At 39.3% G+C, this 23,486-nt stretch overlaps 1 protein-coding gene across 7 annotated transcripts in view; it reads right to left on the bottom strand.

Moving 5' to 3' along the window:
• Positions 1–645: 645 nt before the first annotated feature.
• Positions 646–23,486, bottom strand: part of LOC132813608 (CYFIP-related Rac1 interactor B) — a 188,509-nt gene continuing 165,668 nt past the window's right edge. For all 7 annotated transcript variants that reach the window (XM_060823227.1, XM_060823219.1, XM_060823214.1 and 4 more), the window contains exons 7-13: positions 12,611–12,747; positions 11,127–11,204; positions 8,449–8,565; positions 8,190–8,269; positions 6,442–6,568; positions 6,091–6,161; positions 646–1,402 (exon numbers count right to left, since the gene is read on the bottom strand). In XM_060823227.1, the coding sequence (XP_060679210.1) occupies positions 1,339–1,402; positions 6,091–6,161; positions 6,442–6,568; positions 8,190–8,269; positions 8,449–8,565; positions 11,127–11,204; positions 12,611–12,747 (674 nt within the window). In that variant the 3' untranslated portion in view covers positions 646–1,338. The remainder of the gene's footprint in view (positions 1,403–6,090; positions 6,162–6,441; positions 6,569–8,189; positions 8,270–8,448; positions 8,566–11,126; positions 11,205–12,610; positions 12,748–23,486) is intronic.

The raw sequence follows: 23,486 nt of genomic DNA on the forward strand, positions 1-23,486 counted from the left end.
ATATTTGTGATGGCTGTTTTTTTATTCATTCACAGAACATTGCTGTCACTGGCTACAAGGATTAGGTTTATTGTCACATGTATTCACGTGAGTACAGTGAAAACCTTACAAGTTGCCATCTTAGTACCAAGGTACCTCGGTACAAACACTTAAGTACAAATTCTTCAAGAAAAAAAATCAGAAAAATAAAGAAATAAAAAGCCCAACAATAAATTAGAAAAACAGAAAAATAAGAGTTCAGAATAATTTGCCCATCCCTAGCTACGTGAATGAGTCAACTACATTGTTGGGGGTTTGGTGTCACATGTAGGCCACACTGGATAAGAGTGGCAGATTTCCTTTCCTAAAAGACTTTACTGAATCAGATGGGTTTTTTTCACAACGGTTTTGTGGTTATCATTAGACTTTTAATTCTAGACTTGTCTTTTTATTGAATTCAAAATTCACCTTCTGCCTTGGTAGGATTCAACGCTGGGTCCCGGAATATTACCTGGGTCTTTGGATTAATAGTCTAATGATAATACCATTAGGCCGTATATAGGACAGGTATTGAATTCAAAAGAGTAGATCTACAGTCATTTAGTGAACAAAATACACAGTGATGGTCAGAAATAAACATAAATATTCTAAATCTCAAAAGGCCTGTTTTAGAAAAACAAAAGCTCATTTTATTTGATAATAGCTGTCCATTTTACATGTACATGCATCCGCATCTGTTATGCACACATCACAGTTTAAAGTTAGTTTAATGAATGTTAAACTTACATACACTCGTACAAAATGAGTCAATGCAAACTTAAGTATTAACAAAACAGACTTGTACTATAATTCGTAGTCTGCTGTGCTAGGTACCTTTTTGTACAATAAAACATATATAGTTAATTTAACATCTCTTCCATTTTTAATGGCTGCACATAATGAAGCTGCGATAGAAAATGACCATTCTTGATGTTTTACATAGCATGAAAAGACCTTGTCATGCAGAAGCTGTATTAAATATTAATCAGTAGAAACAGAACAGAGATTTTCTTTGTCATTTTGGCCAAGTTACTGAATTTCCTTACACATACAAAGACACCCAACTTGGAATAGTAGCTGCCAATGTGCTCCATGACCACCCATTCAATCAAACGCAAAACAAAGTAAACACTTCTTGCACTGTTTATGTCTTTTTAGAGAATTTGGCACAGAAAATAACTTTAGCAATTTTTAAAGAGCAGGAACACATTTTAAAAAACAAAGAGAAAAAGCAGTTGCATTCTTTAAACATTAAAAACATATCTGTGCATCTCAATCATTGCAGAATACTGTTCTCTGTAGCCAGTTTGTTGCTAAGCTTTACTGCAACATTGTCTTAATTTGCTTGGAGGTAGTCTCATCATTCAAATGTTTGGTGGTGTACCTGGAAAGGAGAACATCATACCTTTTAAAGAATGCATCAGATTATTAAATGAATTAATTTCAGTCATAAGAATATATTATTTGATACGCAACTATTACAACAATCCAAATGGACAAAATAAACATTGTTTAATAAAATCCTATCATTTTCACTTCATGCAATGGATCAGTGCTCTTTGAAAAAAATGTTAAATTAAGTACAGATTGGATAGGGTAGACATTGAAAAACTGAACTTCCTCAGCGAGTAAAAGCAAACTAGGTGCCAGAAATGTAATAAATCCAAGAATTTAGAAGGAACTTCTTTGCCAAAAGACTAATTTGAAGTGGAACTTATGATAACAATGCAGAATTGAGATGAATGATAAGTCGCCTTTAAGGGAAAGCATGTGAGAAAGGAATAAGAAAATATGTAGATAGGGTTAGATAAAGTAAGATGGGAGGTGGCAAGTTGGGAATATAAACACTAGAACAGAACAATTGGGCAAATAGCCTGTTTCTGCAAATTTTATGTTGTTACACCAAATCACTTCTCAGGACCAAATCAGAAAAGTTAGAAGACTTGATCAAAGTATTGCCATCATGCCATAAAACAAAATCCTGCCTGGCATTTTGGAGATGGCAAACTACCACTCTATCTCCAGCCTCTCTTCAAGAACTTCCAAAAGTTCTCCCACAGCTGTGCTCATCTACATATTTAAACCTGTCCAATCATGATTCAACTCCTGCCTCTCTGTAGAGATGGTGTATTAGTTGCTTCAGTCACTTCTCTAATAATCAGCTCACTTAGCCTGCTCTTGTTTGGTTATATGCTTGGTGATCAAATTGTAGCTATAGCATTGCCAGTAATAACCTTTCTTCCAACCTGTCCACTATTACTCCAAAGTCTCCCAAGGATTTACGTTTGACCTCACTGACATTCAACTCCATCAGTCCACCATGTTTCTTGATCATTCTACTTCTTGTGGGCTGCCACGCATCCACCTTCAGCAAGAAGTACTGAGTGAATGATCCAGCTAGGTCTCCTCCGGAGGTCTCCAGAATCACAGATGCCAGTCTTTATTCAATTCAATTCACTCCACTTGATGTCAAGAAATAGGTGAAGGCACGGGGCAGGGTTTGGGGGTGGAGTGGGGGCAGATAGGGTGGGGTGGACAGGGTTTGGGGATGGGGTGGAGGTGGACACGCATGGGGTTGGGGACGGGGTAGGGGTGGACAGGGTTTGGGGACAGGCTCGGAGCGGAGTGTGGTCGGATGGGGTTGGAGGCAGTGTGGAGGCGGATGGGGTTTGGGGGGTGGGATTTGGGAGGCAGACTGGTTGGGGGTGGGCAGGTTCGGGGCCGAGCGTGAAGTTGGGGCTGGACAGAGTTTGTGTGTGTGTGTCTCTGTGTGTGTGTATGGTGGCGAGGTGAGGTGGGGCTGGACATGGTTGGGGGGCGAGGTGGGACAGGGGCACGCATGTAGGGTGCTGCTGCCTAGTCTCCTGAATGGGGAGCAGACTTCACAGAGAACTCCATGCCCCAGAGGAAGTCAATTAATCAAATGATCAATTATCTGAACGAAAGAGTGTTCGCCCATCTCGTTCGGACAATCGAGGTTCCTCTGTACTGTGGCGATAAAAACAGGTTATAGGCTAGGAATGCTGTGACAAATAAGTCCAATCCATGTCCAACATATACAAGGTTCAGGTCAGACGTGTGACAGAATACTCTTCACTTATTGAATGAAACAGCTCCAACAACAGTCAAGAAGTTCTCATTACCCTTGGAAAAAGCAGTCTAATTGATTGGTATCATATCCACCATCTTTAACATTCACTCCCTTCACCAAAGACATGCAGTGATGGCAGCATGTACAGTCTACAGGATGCACCATAACAACTTACTGAGGTTTCTCCAACAGCACCTTCTAAAATCCATGTCCTCTGCCACCTAAAAGGACAAGGGCAGCAAATGGATAGGCAAACCACAACCGCAAGGTCCCTTGAAGCGACACACCATTCCAACTTGGAAACATTTTGCTATTCCTTCATTGTTGCTAGTTCAGAATGTTGGTACTGCCTTTCAAACATAATGTGGATGTCCCCACATCCTAAGGACTGAAGCCAGTGATGTCTACGTCTCATGAATGAACAGTTTAACAAAAACAACTGAGCCGATAGCGACTTGGATGACTACAACTTGCTGAGGTTAAATACTGGCAGGACCAAAGCCATCACCTTTGCACTTGCAATTGATTTCATCTTACTATCCAGCAAGAGTCTGAGGCTAAACCAGACTATTCACACCCTACTGCATTACAAGTTGATCTCTTAAGATCATATTCTTTCCATCACAAAGATCACCATAACATCACCTGATTCCATCATTATCGCAGCCAATCAGCTGTGGAAACCCAAGTCACCAACAAATCTCTGACATGGATCTCTTACAGGAAATGTGAGCTGGAAAGATTTAGTTAATTAATTCAGATTTCAGCATCTAGACAATTGAAGGTACAATTGTCAATGGTGGGTAGAATCAAGTTGTGACGCACAAGGCCAGATCTGAAAGGATTTGAACACGGATGTCATTTATAAATTTAAGGTGTTGGTAAAGCAGAGATCATTGTCAGTCAATGGACACAAGTTAACAGGAGAATGAGACTTACCACTAGTTTGGATATATCAGAATATTGGAAGCGCTCAAGTTTATGAGAGTGCAGAATGGGAGGTTAGCAGGAAAGCATCAATGTAGTTAAGTTTGGAGGGAACAAAGATATGAGAAGGGTTTAAGGAATGAAGATGGACAACTTTTAAATTAAAGTAAATGAGCTGAGGTAACAGAGAAGACATGATTAGATTAGATTACTTAGTGTGAAAACAGGCCCTTCAGCCCAACAAGTCCACCCAGACCCATTCCCCTGTAGTTACCTCTTCACCTAACACTACAGGCAATTTAGCATGGCCAATTCACCTAACCTGCACATCTTTGGACTGGAGGAAACCCACACAGACACGAGGAGAATGTGCAAATTCCACACAGACTGTTGCCTGAAGCGGAAATTGAACCTGGGTCTCTGGCGCTGTGACACAGCAGTGCTAACCACTGTGCCACCGTGCTTGCCCACGGTGGCACACATCCAGATCAGAAATTCAGCTTGAAGTCAATTAAAATGCCAGCAACCTAGGTCAAAGGGAGGCAGTGGCCAGGGTAGGAGTAAAATAAAGATTCCAAAAACTGAGTTAGGCTGAGTCATTCAATAATGGCAATAGAAGGATTTTGATTGTGGGCGGATAGGAGATTTGACTGGATGCAAATTGCTGAAAGACCAGTGTGGGGGGAAAATGGGTTTCGGTTTCAATTAAGCATTGGCACCAGTACGGGGAAAAGTGGGATCTGTATAGATGAGATGGCCTCTCCTGAATTGTGCTTAAGCTCTTACCAACCGCATTAACAGGGAAGTAGAGAAGGTTTGAATCTGGATAGTGGGGTAATGTGATCAAATTTAGGAAGGTGTGGTATATCAAATGCTGATTCAAGGCCAAACACAGAGGTATTAATACAAAAAAATGATAAATAGACCAAAAAAAGTAGAGAATATGAATCTAAGAGTTAACAAACACATCGAACTGGAATTTATATAAAAAAAAGTAAAGGAATAAACTAAAGGATCTGTACCCAAATGAACACAATAATCAAAACAAAACAGATAAACAGAGTGCAAATGGAAATGAATAGGTGCAATCTGATAATCATTATTGAGACATGGCTGCAGGATGGTATGGACTGGGACCTGCATCTTGAAGCATATAGGACATCTAGAAATAACAGGAAAGTAACAAACGTAGAAGAGTGAATTCATCAGTTAATAACTGTATTAGTGCAGTGCAGAAGGGTGACCCAAGTTTAGGAAATCAAATGTGGTAATAGATGAGTCAAAACGAAAAATGACAAAAGGTAGTAACTCACTTGTGGGAGTAGTGTACAAGCCCCCTAACTGCAGCCACACAATCGGGTGAGTATAAAGGAAGAAATAACGAAAGCTTATTAGAAAAGCATAGCAACAATATGGGAGATATCAACTGGAAAATACAGACAAAAAAGCCTAGATGAAGAGTTCGTAGAACATTTTAAGGACAATTTCTTAACCACCTCCACTGTATTTACATCCTGAAGTGTCTTGACAGGGTGAATGTGAAGAGGGTGTTTCCTAGAATGGGAGAATCTAGTACTTGGGGTCAGTTTTTATAAATCAGAAGCCACCCATTTAAAAAAAATTGGGTGAAAATATTTTCCGGGTTCATAAACAAAAACAAGGAGCTGCGAGAGGGGATATGGTTGAAGAATGACAAAGTGATTAGAGATGGCCTTATTGTGTGAGATTGATATGATGTGAGTAATGTGGCTGACATGAATATGAAATGTAAGATGTTTAAGCACTTGTAAAACTGTTCTAAACTGTAAATGATCAGTTTTCCTCTGCAATTATACATGCACACTTTCTTAATACATAATATTATCTGTAAACATCATTAGTACCAAAAATATATTCTATATTATCTTCCAACATGGGTATATTGTACGTGATTGCCAAAGTATCATTTTAATTAGTAGATGGTCAAACCTTTTAATAAGTGAGTCAGTCTGCAGTTGACATCTTTCATTTACAAACATGAAAGTTTCAACAGGTGTCACAATTGTTTTAGTTACCTGAGAGCATTCAGAAGGCCTTCTACACTATTTGGAGGCTGATCTTTTAGGACTTTTATGCATCCTTTCATCTATAGGAACAATGGAATTTAGTACACTATTATTTCCATAGATGCACAATTATATAAATGCAGCTTTATATAAATTTACACACATGTACTTCCACATATTTAAGTTGCAAGTTCTTTGGAATGTATCGTTTATTAGTGGAAAATATGAATAGCAAGAAATAATTTGCATGCAAATTTATCATTCACATCACAGATAATACAAATACTTTATTATTGCTTGAAAACAACAGCTTCAAAATATGATAGCAGCACAGTTAGATTCAATGAAGAATAAACTCACGTCAATTTTAGATGTTTTGGCAAATGCCCCAACTGGATGCACGTGGTCATAAAGAATGATGACACCCACCATCACCCTCAGACAAAATGATACTGTTTCTTCACTTGCAAATCTGCTTCTGTATTCCCTGTACATGAAAAATAAATAAATTGGATATTAATTACACTTTTCAAAAAATTTGTTTTTTGTTTAAACAGTTAGTAGAGTAACCAAAAATCAATTTATCAGAAATTCTGGAAATGATTTCACTTGATTAACTTACATAACAATTTATCTCATCTCAAAGATTTGGGCTAACCAGAGATGCTTCAGGCTGGCCAGTGTACAAAATCAAACACCAATAGGTATTTCAGAATTGAAGCAGTCAAATTTTTATTATGTAAATGTTGAGTAAAGTTGAATTGCAATAAAATTTTGCTTAAATTTATTCACTAAATGTTCTAAGCATACCAAAAGGGGTGCTCAAAGGTAAAATGGTTGAAAAAAAAAGTTTAAAAAAATTAAACAGTTTAATTTGCTGATCAGAAATTAAATCACTGTTAGAAATTAAAACTGGTAAGGGAATCAATTTTCTAGCTACAGGCCTTTTGGATTCATCACTGATGAACATGCTTCTATCAAAGTTCCTCTCCATTCCAAATAACAACTTTAATATTTAAAGGATTTCTGCAATCATATTGTGGTATGGTGCTTACCCAAAATGAGAAATAATGTCAGCAGAGCGACAAGCAACCCACCAGTGAATTAATACCTGGATATTAAAACCCCCTTAACTAAGAAAAAAATCTTCATGTACTCTAGCCCTGCATACCTTGATGTCATGCCTTCTATGTTATATTTTTAAGTTTGGATCTCCACATGCATGAAATTAGTCTCCAAAAATTTATGTGCGCTATATTTGCATAGGTGTATTTCAGACTTCTGGAAGTCCAAAACACTTTAAAGCTAATTAAGTACATTTGATGTGTAATGCATGGATACCTCACACCATTGTAGTTTCCTCGATTTAGATTCAGGATCCTTGGCTCAGAATCAACTATGTCACTTTCTATTTTGATAAGCAAATCTATCATATTATAGTCACTCAGCTCCAAAAGGTCCAGCATGACTAGATTGCCAATTATTCCTTTCTCATTACACAATATCCAGTCCAGGATGGCCTGTTCTCTAGTTGGCTCCGCCATGTATTGATCCAGAGACTGTCCGGAATATATTCCAGGATGTCCTCCTCTATGGCACTGTTACTAATTTGATCTGTACAATCAATATGCAGATTAAATTCACCCATGATTACAGACGTTCCATTACTGCACGTGTCTCTAATTTCCTGTTTATTCCCAACATTGCCCCTATTATTTGGGGCTTTTATACATCCCCGCTATTGTTTTATATCCTCCTCTCTAGTGTTTCTCAGCTCTCTCCGTACAGATTCCATATCAGAGCTAATATCCTTTCTCACTATTATATTAATTCCTCTTTCAATCAGGATTGGAACTCCACACCTTTTCTTTTCGGTCTATCCTGGAATGTTCAATTCCTTGCTCACCCTGCAGTCATGTCTCCTTAATTCTGATTATGTCACGTGTGTTTTCATCTTATCATCACGATTGAAACTTTTAAAGCACATTGGAGGGGAATGGTGCGGGAAACATCTCGCAGCTGCCCTACTCCAGCAAAATTTATCCATATTATCTTCAAATCATTACTCCACTGAAACCACTGCCATTAAGTCATTTTGCCCTACTCACGGTGTCTCCAGCATAACTCTGCATACACTCGCCATAGTGCTTAAGCAGTCAGTGGTGTTCTCTATGGGTAGAGACTTGTTCTACAAAAGAAATAAAGATAGGAGTGGCATTAGAGGTCATCTGAATCAATACTTTACTATATTAAATAAGTCTCATATTCATTAATGAGTTACAGTCTTTTAGCCAGTGAACTAAATATGGAACTGAAAGTTTTAATCTCGACTTGGACTATGACCAAATCAGGGTATGTTATACTTACATCCGAAACAAACTTAGTTGTGGCATCACTCAAGGTTTTCAGCATTGGAGTTGCTTCAGCATAAAACAGGGACATTCTATTGGCCAATTCATTATTTACTTCATTTTCTCCTTCTGCCTAATTAAAAAGAACAAGAATCAAATATCAACATGTTAGCAATATTAATTTTAAGCTCATTACCCTGTAGACTGAGCTTTGTGATAAAGTACCAATGAAACTATTACTTGCAAAGTTTTGTTCTAAAAAACAATAATGACAAAACTAGTTACAACATTTATTATTCTTCAAACCACCTCCATTTATAGAATTTATACAATGTTTTGTACCTGACTCCAAACTGATGAGGTCAGTCTTTAAGGCAATGTTCTTTGGGGTTACTTGAATAATTCAACTTAGAAATAAATTCTGAAATGTGGTTTTAAATGGCACATCTCTTTAAAAATGCTAAGACTAATCAATTCAAAAAGATTATATCAAAAAAATTAAATATACCCATTTTCCAAATCAAACGTGTTCTAAAATTGTTACCAAGGGCAATGTAATGAAAATAAGGCAGCATTGTCAGTCAACCATTAAGCAAATGGAATTTTTCTTTCCAAGTGTTAGCTGCTCTTTTATTCAAAACTTTGATATGTAATCACTTATTTGAAATGTTTCAACATTGTTCCAGCTAGATGTTTACAAAAGAATGGGGTTATAGATTGGTGCCTGTGCGAGGGATAAAAACAGCAGTGTGTCAAGTTTAACAAATAATTTAGAGCAAATTGGTACTTGAACTGTACTGATCATAACCACAATTCTGATTTTTCACTGCTTGCTTCCAAACTTCATTTCATTTGTTAGCATACATGGAGACATTATATTCTATTCAGAGTTATCACAGCATTCACCATAAATGCGAAATAAAAAAACACTTTTCCTAAATGTAGTTTCTATAGCTGTGTTTTCTAAGTAGTCAGAAGCTGCAACCCAACAACACATACACCTCTGCTATAACATATGACAGTTGCAACCCTGGCTCTTCCTTCCTCTGAACAAGACAACATGCTACCCACAAAGCTGTGGTAATTCTACAGGCACATTGACTATCTTCTCTTGAAAAAGTCCATCTTTATCCAGATGCGTAATAGCATTTCCAACTAGATTTCAAAAATATGTAACATGGGAGATGGTGCTGCATAGATAATATCACTGAACTAACAACTCAGAGGTCCAGACTAGTGGCTGTATGGACACTGGATCAACTTCCCAAACAGCTGCTGGTGACACTTAAACTCAATTCATAAAACTGGAAATCTAGTCTTGAAATAGTTTCATTAGATTAGATTTGTGGGCGGCACGGTGGCACAGTGGTTAGCACTGCTGCCTCACAGCGCCAGAGACCCAGGTTCAATTCCCTCCTCAGGCGACTGACTGTGTGGAGTTTGCACATTCTCCCCGTGTATGCGTGAGTTTCCTCTGAGAGCTCCGGTTTCCTCCCACAGTCCAAAAATGTGCAGGTTAGGTGAATTGGCCATGCTAAATTGAAGGGGTAAATATAGGGGAATGGTTGTGCTTCAGCGGGTCGGTGTGGACTTGTTGGGCCAAAGGGCCTATTTCCACACTGTAAATATTCTAATCTAATCTAATTACTATGAAACTAGCACCAATCATCATAAAACCCAATATGGTTCACAACTAAGGCTATTCAACCCATTAAGTCTGCACTGACCCACCAAAAGTCATCACACTCAGGCCCACCCCATCAACCCCCATACACCTAATTTAGCCTAGCCAATCCACCTAATCTACACATCTTCGGTCTATGGGAGGAAACCCAGACTGACAAAGGGAGAATGTGCAAACTCCATACAGACAGTCACTCAATGCTGAAAGTGAACCCAGGACCCTTGCACTGTGAAGCAGCAGTGCTAAACACTGAGCCATCATGCCAACTATACCTGACTCCAGGCTTTCAGTAATGAGATTGACTCTTAACTGCCGTCTGAAGTCATGGAGCAAGTCAGTCAATTCAAGGGCAGTTAGGCGTAAATAATAAATGCTAACCTTGCCAGGGATGCCCACATTCCATGAAAGAATTAAAAGAACTTAAAATGCTTTTCCATTTTGGTTGAATTTGTATATGCCTTTGAAGTGCTTAACAAGTCTTAGAAAAATTAACAAAAAATATCATGAACAATGTACAGAGATATTAGAACATATGACAAAAAGATTGCTCAAAAACATAGTCTTCAAATAGCATCCTGAAAAGACCGAGAATAAGAGATTTAAGAGAATTATAGATTGTAGGAGCTAAACTCCTTGAAGAACATTTATCAGTGGAGATGTATTTCAAGTTGCCATGTTAGCATGACTTTTAAAACACAAGTTGCAATCTGATTTTTAAACAAAGTGACTAATTTAATTGTATATCAACTAATTTTAATTGTATATCAGTGAAAATAATGTCATGATTTTCAGGACTATCAAAGAATGCATACTTATGCCATAAAATAACACCTAGCCTTGCTGACACGCTAATGATGCTGTACAGTAAATTATAACTTGATAGTAAAAAGCAGAGTTCAATTATATATATAATATATATAAAAACCATACATAACTGTAGTATTCAAAATTAAATATTTTAAACAATTATGAAAAGCAGATCTTCAAAAGAAACAAAAAAACTGACTTACTGGGACATTATTAATCCTCATACGACTTAAAGTTCTCCTATAATAGCTGAAGTCATTCTGTATAGCAGGATTTGTCATCTGGAGAACAAACACATTGAGCTAAATAATTTTCTAATCAAATAAGGTTCAGATGTAACATAAGAGACTACACTGAATATCTCCAATGAAATGTGACCACTTCCATTAAGCTTAAGTAATGAATGGTCAAAGTTCTGATGCAAGGTTATCAACTTGAAATATTAATACTAATTCTGTCTTCACAGATATCAAGATCTGGTGAGTGTTCCCAGCAATTCGGTTTTAAATCTCGGACTCACAGGAGCTGCAGTATTGTTTACATTTTCAAAAAAAATTAGAAAATCTTGGTTGACATCACTAATGCTTCATAAAATACTGAGAAATTACGAAAGATAAATGCATTTTAAACTCAATTGTCCTATGAAATTGCATGAACTGAGTAACACTCAAAACACCTCTTGCTTTTTGACCCTCCCTTCATGTGGTTATGCTCCTCCAGCTTTGATGGAATGATATATACATGGAAACAGAGAGGATGACAAAAGAAAAAGTTGAATTCAACACTTTCTGGTTTGCACTGGACCTTGCTGCTCCATACAATTGCAAATAGAACACAGTAGTTGACCCTGAGTGTACTCAGCTGAATAGACTTCTGCAACCCACCAGAAAACATTTCAAAATAGTATCAACAAAAGTTGGGTTGCATAAATTTGGATTATTCAAAGAAAATACAATAAGATTATTTCTGATCCTTTAGTAGGAAATAATTAGCTTTCATATAGTAAGCAAACTAATTTTTAGACTGATGAAGCAGAGTCAAAGCAGACGTCAAAATTTAATGCTAATTTATGATGCTATGAAGTTGAGGAGTTTCACTCTTCAATTAAGGGCATGTACTTTGCTTTCCTTCACCAAATGCATTTTAGATTTTGTTGGTGGTGTCCTACACAGCAGTTGGGGAATTGATGTTTCCATGGCAACACACCCTCTTGCTTGCATAATGAAGTCTGGAGCTATGGATACTGACGGTGGAGACTTCAATGTTCTGTCTATCACATGACTGACAAGGCATTTCCCACAATCTTGTGGGCCATTGGACTGTGTTGGAAGGTTTTGCAGGTAACACTCATTTCTGCTTGGTTGTGTCATGAACACACTTCCTTTGTCACCAAACCTGAGGTGGGACTCAAATGCAGAGGTTTTGACTCAGAGCCGGGTGTTTCAAATATCTGTCAACAAGAGCCAAGTGTTTCCACTTACTTTGAGTGATTGCTTAGAGGTGATGGAAACTTGCTGCTTTCTCCATCTGCTCTGAATGGAGACACTGCAGCTTCTGTATAGTTACTGAGAATTATATAAACATGAGAACTGTAAATAGAAATTAAACATACACCCTCACACTTCATGGTTTGCTATTACTTCAGCATGTGATGCCAGCCCACCACTGCAAAAACACTTCTGCTTACCTTAAGTTCATCAAATCGTAGAGTGAAATGAAGGATCTCAGCAAACTGCTTGGCAAGAGCCTGCTCTCGCTCAAGGTGTTGTGTGGGACTATATGGCGTGCTCGTCAGTGCTCCCAACAAGCCATGCAAAGCTGCTTCTATTATGAAGAAAGTTTGGGTTATTTTCTGTGAATACAAGGATTACTTAAATTACATACATAACAAATGACATTCTAAAGGAGCAGAAGTTAATATAATGAACAAATGTCGACAGTTGAATTATAGTAGCAATTTTTAAACTAATTAAAGTACTCAAGTTAAGATTTCATTCTTTGATTGACACATTTGCTATTTAGTATTTTGTCCCATTATAATAGGATGTATGTATACTAAATTTATGTATTGAGTTTCAAATCCAAATTGGTATAACTTACAATTGAAAATCATGTTAAGTTTTGTTGCAGATAAAGAACAATGTCTTACTTTATTGTCACTGTGCAGCTTGGTTACAAGGATTTCCCAATATTTATAATGTGAAGAATCACCAAAACCATATCTGCTGTACTAATAAAGATCTAAGGGCATACTGTCTCTAACAAGGATTTTGTCAGCCATCTGGAGTGGGCGATTCTAGAGGATGTGTGTCAGGAATTTTCCTGATGTGGACAACAGAGTAACAGCTGCTTGAAGTTTTCATATTTCTAAAGGTGGGGGATGGGAGATTTCTTTCTTCCCAATCAATATATAAGTGCATGGAATCTTGATGCGAGCTAAAACCGATCAGCTTTCAAGACTTCAGCTGGAATACTAGCAGGTCCATACATTTTATTGTATTTCAAGCATTTGATTACTTGTTGCAGCTCGCCCATCAATGGTCTCCCATCTATGGATTCTACTGAGGGCACTGGTGTATAGACTGGAAAGCATCATAACTCCAGCAGGAATTCTTCACAGAGATTTATCAATTTATCCAAAGCTCTGTATTATTTGCAATCTACCTGATGTTGGTTATTCATTTAAAGATCAACTGCCCTCTGGTGAGAGTATTAAAAACCACCTAGATGGAAAACCCTTTAATCTCAGTTGGCCCTGTGCCAAAACTAAACTAACTACCACAGACATACATGATCTGCAGTACGTAGATGACGGCAGTGTCATTGCTAACTCTGCCCCAGATATGCAAGCTACTCTTGATTTCTTTAATTTTGTAAACAAGAGACCCAGGGTCGAGAGTGTGGTGCTGGAGGGCTTATGCCCGAAACACCTGCTCCTCAGATGCTGCCTGACCTGCTATGCTTTTCAAGCGTCACACTCTCGACTCTGATTGCCAGCATCTGCAGTCCTCACTTTTTCCTACACAAAAGACTCAATCTGACCTTCCATGCAAAATTTACGTATCAATCAAGACACGGTCATTCAAATATATCCACCACCTTTATATGATCTCCATCAATTCCTGGAATATATTAGCCCAATCTCACACCTTGGCAGCCACCTCTTCCAAATGGCCACCATTCACAAGAACACCCAATACTGGATCCGATGTGCAAGGTCAACGTTCTACAAACTATGACAGCAAGCATTTGGTAATAAAGACCTCTAAGTTAACAAAAATCCTAATTAACATAGCAGCTGTTACCACCACACTTTATATTATGTTGAGCTCCTGAAAAATTGACCACGATGAACTATATCAAGATGAGTGAAAAGCATCTCCCATTCCAGGTCCTGTTACCTCAACTCTTGAAAGATCAGCATTCCATGGGAACACAAAGATTGTGATAAAAACACTCAGAAACTCTCCTTACAACATCGCAGCGTTGACATTAATGACTGGGAGAAGCTTGTTCACAAGTAGGAACAACTTGTTGCATCATGATTTGAGTCCAAAAATGTTAACGTCAGGCAGAATGGTAGCACAAAGGAAGCAAATTCTGCACCATTGGACCTCACTACTTCACGAGATGCCTGATGCTCCCTGGGTTTACAGGTTAAAAATCAATCTGTTCAGTCACATAAGACACATGGCAGGAGGTACATGCTTGAAATGAGGGTTTCCCCTCTTTAAACCCACTATTGCCCCTCTCCTCAAAACAAAAACAAAAATCAAGTCAGCATTTTTACAAACATATTGTCTCAATTACCTTTCCTCGCCACTAAATCCAAGCTCATTTTTCCTGGGATTTACATGTACCTCCAAACAGGTTTTTTCCTCCACTACAGTACTCAAGTGGTTCTCATTAATTGCAAATGATACACATAGCCTATGTGACTGTGACAAAGGTAAACTGTCCCTCATATTCTTTCTAACCTGCTTGCAGCTTTTGATACAGTTCAACACATCAGGTGGGCAGTATCGCATTTGCCTGGCTCCATTCCTGTCCAATATAGCCAGGCTACAATTTGCAATGATTTCTCTTCCATACAGTTAGCCGTAGTGTTCCCAAAGAGTTAACCTAGGGACCCTATATCTCATCTAATGTTAGTGACATCTGCATTAATTGCTAAATACATACGACAATACCCAGCTCTACCTCACCATCACCCTTTGATTCCTTGCTATTACTAAATTATCAAAGTCTATATCCGTCACCAACTGCTGGATAATCAGAAATTTCCATCATCTTCTATTCCCTGCCCAAACTCTGCTCACCAGCTACAACTCCATTTCTTCCCCAGCAACTGTCTGAAGAATGTGTGAAACCTTGAACTGACATATAACACTCAGATGAGTTCCAACCATATACCCATGCCACCACTGAGTAGTATCTCATTCCAGCTAGGCTCTTGCTGAAATCTCATTCATGTTTTTATTAACTTAAGACTTCATTACTCCAATGCACATCTGGTTGCCTATGTCCTTACTTGCACTAAGTCCCATTCATCTTGCACCATATTTGCTGGTCAACATCAGCTTTCTAACAAGTAACACCTGGATTTAAAAACCTACATTCCTAAACACTTCCCTCCCTAAATTTACTACGAGTAACGAGTGATGTGGATAAAATGCAGCCTGTGAAATATTGTACTTGGATTTCTAGGACTTTGTGGATAGAACACCATATCAGTTACTGCAGAAAATAAAACACTCATGGTATCGAATATAACATATTTGCATGGGAAGAAAACTGGTAGATTAGCAGAAAGCAGAACGTACACATCGGCCTTTGCCTGAATGGCAAGACGTGGCAAAGTGCATCCAGCAGAGGTCTCAACATTTTACAATTTACATCGATTACATTGATGAGGATAGCGAAGGGTTAATAGCCAAGCTTGCAGACAAGACAAAAACAGATAGGAAATAATGCTTATAAGAAAGAAATAAGGAGGTTATGCAAAAGCAAAGTACCACGGATACTGGAAATCTGAAATAAACATAGAAAAATCTGGAGAAATTCAGTAGGTCTGACAGCATCAGTAATGACAGAAACTTTGAGTAGCATTCCCTCTAATTTCTTTTCCATCGAGGTTTGTGCGAAACAATAACTTCTGGAACCAGAAGTCAATGCATGATCGGTGTTGGCAGACCAATTGCAGAACCTTTGTGTGGCTGCGTCCTAACACAGATTAGAAGCAGTGGTTGAGTCTGTTATGACTTCTTCAGAACTGAAATTTGTCACAATCAGTTTTGAAGAGTCATATCGGATTTGAGATGGAAACTTTGTTTTTCTCTCTCTACAGATACTTCCAGACATGCTGCACTTGTCCAGCATTTTCTGTTTTTGCATAAGGAGGTTACACACTGATATGTACAAATTGATTCAGTGGGTAAGATATGGCAGATTGATTACAAAGTGTGATAACTGTGTAGCTGTCCACTCTGGGGGGAGGAATGAAAAAGTAGAATACTAATTAAACAGTGAATGACTGCAGAATGCCAAGATGCAGAGAGATCCAGATGTTCTGGTGGAAGAGTCAAAAAGTTAGCATGCAGGTGGAGCAGGTAATCAAGGTGACTCATGGGATCCTATCCTTTGTCATGAGACTGATTGAACACCAACATAAGGATATTATGATTCAAGTCATTGAGGCATTGGTGAGACAACAGCACAAATATCATGCAGTTTTATAATCCTTATTTAAGGAAATATGTAAATTCATTGGAGACAGTTTGGAGGTTTACTATACAGATCCCTGGAATGAGGGTGACCTAATAAGAGTAGGATAGACAGGCTGGCCTTGTTTCCATTGGAGTTTATGAGATTGAGGTGATGCTTGATTGAAATGGGTAAGATCCTGAATATCTTGACAAGGTGGATGTGGAAGGTAGATTTCATCTTGTGGACATGTCCAGAGAAAGGCAGCACTGTTTTAAAGCTAAGGATCACTCTGAGGAAATGAGAACTGTTTTCTCCCAATGGGTTGAAAGAGTTTGGGACACTCTGCCTCATAAGGCATTAAGCATTTTTAAGGCAAAGGTAAATAGATTCTTGTTAGGTAGGGTCATCAAATATTTTTATGGTGAAGGTGGACCAATTTAAAATGGGGGCAGATGGAAATGTGGAATTCGAAACACAAACAGATCAGCCATGATCTTATCGAACGGCAGACCAAGCTCAAGAGGCTGAATAGTTTACTTCGGCTCATAATTTGCATGTTCTTCTCCACCATCACAACCCTTAAACATCTGTGGCCAGCAGAGAAAAAGCAGAATGGTGTGTTGTTTCTCTGGTGCCAGGATCAAGGATGTCTCAGAGAGGTGCAGAATGTTCTCACGGGGGAAAAGGGCCAGCAGGATGTCATTGTCCCCATTGGAACCAACGACACTGGAAGGGAAAATGTTGAGACTCTGAAGGGAGATTACAGAGAGTTAGGTAGAAATTTAAAAAGGAGGTCCTCAAGGGTAGTAATATCTGGATTATTCCCAGTGCTACGAGCTAGTGAGGGCAGGAATAGGAGGACAGAGCAGATGAATGCATGGCTAAGGAGCTGGTGTATGGGAGAAGGATTCACATTTTTGGATCATTGGAATCTCTTTTGGGGTAGAAGTGACTTGTACAAGAAGGACAGATTGCAAGGGGACTAATATACTGGCAGGGAAATTTGCTAGAACTGCTTGGGAGGATTTAAACTAGTAAGGTGGGGGGGTGGGACCCAGGGAGATAGTGAGGAAGGAGATCAATCTGAGACGGGTACAGCTGAGAACAGACGTGAGTCAAACAGTCAAGGGAGGCAGGGACAAGGTAGGACTAATAAATTAAACTGCATTTATTTCAATGCAAGGGGCCTAACAGGGCACGCAGATGAACTCAGGGCATGGTTAGGAACATGGGACTGGGATATCATAGCAATTACGGAAACATAACTCAGGGATGGGCAGGGCTGGCAGCTGAATGTTCCAGAATACAAATGCCACAGGAAGGATAGAAAGGGAGGCAAAAGAGGAGGGGGAGTGGCATTTTTGATAAGGGATAGTGTTACAGCTGTGCTGAGGGAAGATATTCCCGGAAATACATCCAGGGAAGTTATTTGGGTGGAATTGAGAATAAGAAAGGGATGATCACCTTATTGGGATTGTATTATAGACCCCCCCCAATAGCCAGAGGGAAATTGAGAAACAAACTTGTAAGGAGATCTCAGCTATCTGTAAGAATAATAAGGGTGGTTATGGTAGGGGATTATAACTTTCCAAACATTGACTGGGACTGCCATAGTGTTAAAGGTTTAGATGGAGAGGAATTTCTTAAGTGTGTACAAGACAATTTTCTGATTCAGTATGTGGATGTACCTACTAGAGAAGGTGCAAAACTTGACCTACTCTTGGGAAATAAGGCAGGGCAGGTGACTGAGGTGTTGTGGGGGAGCACTTTGGGGCCAACGACCATAATTCTATTCGTTTTAAAATAGAGATGGAAAAGGATAGACCAGATCTAAAAGTTGAAGTTCTAAATTGGACAAAGGCCAATTTTGACAGTATTAGGCAAGAACTTTCAAAAGATGATTGGAGGCAGATGTTTGCAGGTAAAGGGACGGCTGGAAAATGGGAAGCCTTCAGAAATGAGATAGCAAGAATCCAGAGAAAGTATATTCCTGTCAGGGTGAAAAGGAAGGCTGGTAGGTATAGGGAATGCTGGATGACTAAAGAAATTGAGGGATTGGTTAAGAAAAAGAAGGAAGCAGATGTCAGGTACAGACAGGATAGATCGAGTGAATCCTTAGAAGAGTATAAAGAAAGTAGGAATATACTTGAGAGGGAAATCAGGAGGGCAAAACGAGGACATGAGATAGCTTTGGCAAATAGAATTAAGGAAAATCCAAAGGGTTTTTACAAATATATTAAGGACAAAAGGGTAACGAGGGAGAGAAAAGGGCCCCTCAAAGATCAGCAAGGTGGCTTTTGTGTGGAGCCACAGAAAATGAGGGAGATATTAAATGAATATTTTGCATCAGTATTTACTGTGGAAAGGGATATGGAAGATATAGACTGTAGGGAAATAGATGGTGACATCTTGCAAAATGTCCAGATTACAGAGGAGGAAGTGCTGGATGTCTTGAAACAGTTAAAGGTGGATGAATGCCCAGGACCTGATCAGGTGTACCCGAGAACTCTGTGGGAAGCAAGAGAAGTGATTGCTGGGCCTCTTGCTGAGATATTTGTATCATCGATAGTCACAGGTGAGGTGCCAGAAGACTGGAGGTTGGCCAACGTGGTGCCACTGTTTAAGAAGGGTGGTAAGGACAATCCAGGGAACTATAGACCAGTGAGCCTGACCTCAGTGGTGGGCAAGTTGTTGGAGGGAATCCTGAGGGACAGGAGCAAGGTTAGATCTCATGGAATACAGGGAGAACTAGCCACTTGGATACAGAACTGGCTCAAAGGTAGAAGACAGAGGTTGGTGGTGGAGGGTTGTTTTTCAGACTGGAGGCCTGTGACCAGTGGAGTGCCACAAGGATTGGTCTGGATCCTCTACTTTTTGTCATTTACATAAATGATTTGGATGCGAGCATAATAAGTACAGTTAGTAAGTTTGCAGATGTCACCAAATTTGGAGGTGTAGTGGACAGCGAAGAGGGTTACCTCAGATTACAACAGGATCTGGACCAGATGGGCCAATGGGCTGAGAAGTGGCAAATGGAGTTTAATTCAGATAAATGCGAGGTGCTGCATTTTGGGAAAGCAAATCTTAGCAAGACGTATACACTTAATGGTAAGGTCCTAGGGAGTGTTACTGAACAAAGAGACCTTGGAGTGCAGGTTCATAGCTCCTTGAAAGTGGAGTCGCAGGTAGATAGGATAGTGAAGAAGGCGTTTGGTATGCTTTCCTTTATTGGTCAAAGTACTGAGTACAGGAGTTGGGAGGTCATGTTGCGGCTGTACAGGATATTGGTTAGGCCACTGTTGGAATATTGCGTGCAATTCTGGTGTCCTTCCTATCAGAAAGGTGTTGTGAAACTTGAAAGGGTTCAGAAAAGATGTACAAGGATGTTGCCAGGGTTGGAGGATCTGAGCTACAGGGAGAGGCTGAACAGGCTGGGGCTGTTTTCCCTGGAGCTTCGAGGCTGAGGGGTGACCTTATAGAGGTTTACAAAATTATGAGGGGCATGGATACGATTAAATAGGCAAAGTCTTTTCCCTGGGGTTGGGGAGTCCAGAACTAGAGGGCATAGGTTTAGGATGAGAGGGGAAAGATATAAAAGAGACCTAAGGGGTAACTTTTTCACGCAGAGGGTGGTACGTGTATGGAATGACCTGCCAGAGCATGTGGTGGAGGCTGGTACAATTGCAACATTTAAGAGGCATTTGGATGGGTATATGAAAAGGAAGGGTTTGGAGGGATATGGGCCGGGTGCTGGCAGGTGGGACTAGATTGGGTTGGGATATCTGGTCAGCATGGACGGGTTGGACTGAAGGGTCTGTTTCCATGCTGTACATCTCTATGACTATATATCTGTGCAATCAAAGTTTGGCCTCCTCAGCTTCCTGTATTTTAGTTACTCCGTTATTAATGATCGAGCATTCAGCTGCATAGGCCATAAGCTGTAGAATTCCCTTTACAATCTCCAATTCTTCTTTCCGCCTTTAACCCCCTATCCTTGAGCATGCTTAGGCCATATATCCTAATCTTGGCTTATGTAGCTCAATGTCCAATAATGGTAACATCCCCTTGCAGCAGCTTAGGAGCACCAATGGAGCTATATAGATATAAGTTGTAGTTATTGTGCAACACTTATATTCAATTAGATCGATATAACATAATTTTATTTTTATAATTTGACAAGTCAAAATTTATTCTTTGAGATTGTTTAATTAGAGAGAGAAATTTAATAACACATCTTGCTTTCTTTCGAAAAGCTATGATCATAACAGATTCTTTACAGCGCTATAAAAAGCTGAAAACACATTGCAATTCCAATAAAAAAAACTCGATAAAAGCAAATTACTGCTGATGCTGGAATCTGAAAACAAAAGAGAAAATGCTGGAAAATCTCAGCAGGTCTGGGAGCATCTGTAAGGAGAGACATGAGCTGACGTTTCGATCTAACTGACCTTTTGTCAGAGCTAAAAAAAGGGAGAAATAGGGAGGTATTTATACTAGGCTGAGAGAAGGTTTCAGAAGCAAAGGTAGCTTTGACAACAGGTCAGTTAGACTCGAAACGTCAGCTCTTTTCTCTCCTTACAGGTGCTGCCAGACCTGCTGAGATTTTCCAGCATTTTCTCTTTTGGTTGCAATTCCTATAGTTCCATGCTCTAGAAGGTTGATTTCTTCAGCAACCTCATTAATTGGAACCAAGCCACTTACTCATGTGTAAGCTTGATGCTGAAGTAGGCCGTATCAAAGCCCTTCTGCATGATAATGGCTACCGTGATCAGGCCATTTCTTGTTATATATTATACAAACTCATGAAAGGCCCCCAAAGGCAATCATTTTTTTCATTAAAAAGTGCCCAATCTACCTTAGATTAACCTGGGAGGATAAGTTATCTCAAAAATTTGAGCAACTGGCAAAGCCGTTTCATGCTGCTGTTACGTACAAGCAAAATGAATAGTGCTCACCGTTAACAGGACGCTCCTATAAACTAAAGACATTGGGCTTATCATGCAAATGAATAATGTAATATATAAATTTCAGTGCTGTGTGTTGTCCGGTAAATAAACCATTGTTTCCCAAGACTGGCAAATCATATCAAAAGCTAATTCCTTTAGCTGTACATAACAAGCACGCCAACTAGCCCTCACTTGCCAAAAATGCAACACAGAATTAGATTAGATTACTTACAGTATGGAAACAGGCCCTTCGGCCCAACAAGTCCACACCGACCCGCTGAAGCGCAACCCACCCATACCCCTACATTTACCCCTTACTACGGGCAATTTAGCATGGCCAATTCACCTGACCTGCACATCTTTGTGACTGTGGGAGGAAACCGGAGCACCCGGAGGAAACCCACGCAGACACGGGGAGAACGTGCAAACTCCACACAGTCAGTCGCCTGAGTCGGGAATTGAACCCGGGTCTCAGGCGCTGTGAGGCAGCAGTGCTAACCACTGTGCCACCGTGCCGCCCACTAATCCAACATTCAATGTGATTCTGCAATTTGACGACATTTATAGATGACCTTAAGTATGCAAAGAATTATGTTGATAACCAAATTAGGACGGGAGAAACTGAGGACTGCAGATGCTGGAGATCAGAGTCGAGAGTGTGTTGTTGGAAAAGTACAGCAGGTCAGGCAGCATCCAAGGAGCAGGAGAATCGACGTTTCAGGCATAAGCCCTACATCAGAAATGAGGCTTGTGGGCCAAGGCTGAGAGATAAATGGGAGGGGGTGAGGTTTGGGTGGGAGGGGTAGCTGAGAAAGCAAAAGGTGAGGGAGAAGGTAATAGGTCAGAGGAGGGAGTGACAGACAGGTCCGGAGGGTGGTGCCGAGTTGGAGGCTTGGGACTGAGATAATGTTGGGGGAGGGAAAATGTGGAAGCTGTTGAAATTCACATTAGGATGTCAATTAGACTCTCAATTAAATTTTTCTATTGACTTTACTACATTAAATACAGAGGCAACTGAATTTGAAAAATAAACAAATTGATTAATTAATTTCTTTACGGTAATGCAAAAATCACATAATTGTCCTTTATGCTACATTTATTGCTCATTCTTATAGTCTCAAAGGCAATGCTGAATCCTGAACTTGAAGCTTAAAGAGTTATGTGAACACAGTTTCATAGCTTGTTTGGTAGTAATTAGTAAACCAGATTCAGTTTTTAATCATGGAATGATGCAACAGATTAGGATACCACTGCAGCGCCATAATTAAAATGTATCTATGTCAAGACATATAAGTTAAGTCATTTCTTTCAAAGCTTCTTGAGTTTAGAATGCAGGAAACACTGACAAGCATCAGACTACCAAATCTGACTCTCTTACTTTTGCAGCAGAATCATTTTGCCGCTTAGATATGGGAGCTCAATTTAGCAATGTAAACTGAAGATGCTGGCTAGTGAGGGACAGTCTCTCAGAATCAGACCTAAACTTAAACTAAAACTTATTCAGAGGTTTGAAAATTCTCAAACAAACAAGAAAACTTCTAAATCACAGGCTTATTCAACAGGAGGCATAGTAGGTAAGTTACAAATCATTTTTGCATTCAGAAATTACAGTACAATTAATGCGACAAAATCAAAAAAATACAGAAGGTTGAGCAAAATAAAAATTACTACAACATGTTGGCATGGGATTGAAAATGGATATAAGCAAGCAATTAAATCATTGACAAATTGAGGATCACTCAATTAACAGTTGATTCATTCAAGTTCTTCTAACAAAGGCCTAAACCATTTTTTTTAGTATAATGATCATTTTCTGAAAACTGTTTAATAAGCTCAATTGCAATATTTCTCCACCAACAGACCATCACCACATGTTGAAATCCTAAACCACCACCAATTTTATTCAGTTGT

Source organism: Hemiscyllium ocellatum, chromosome 4 (genome assembly GCF_020745735.1).
Source record: "Hemiscyllium ocellatum isolate sHemOce1 chromosome 4, sHemOce1.pat.X.cur, whole genome shotgun sequence".
Classification (NCBI taxonomy): domain Eukaryota; kingdom Metazoa; phylum Chordata; class Chondrichthyes; order Orectolobiformes; family Hemiscylliidae; genus Hemiscyllium; species Hemiscyllium ocellatum.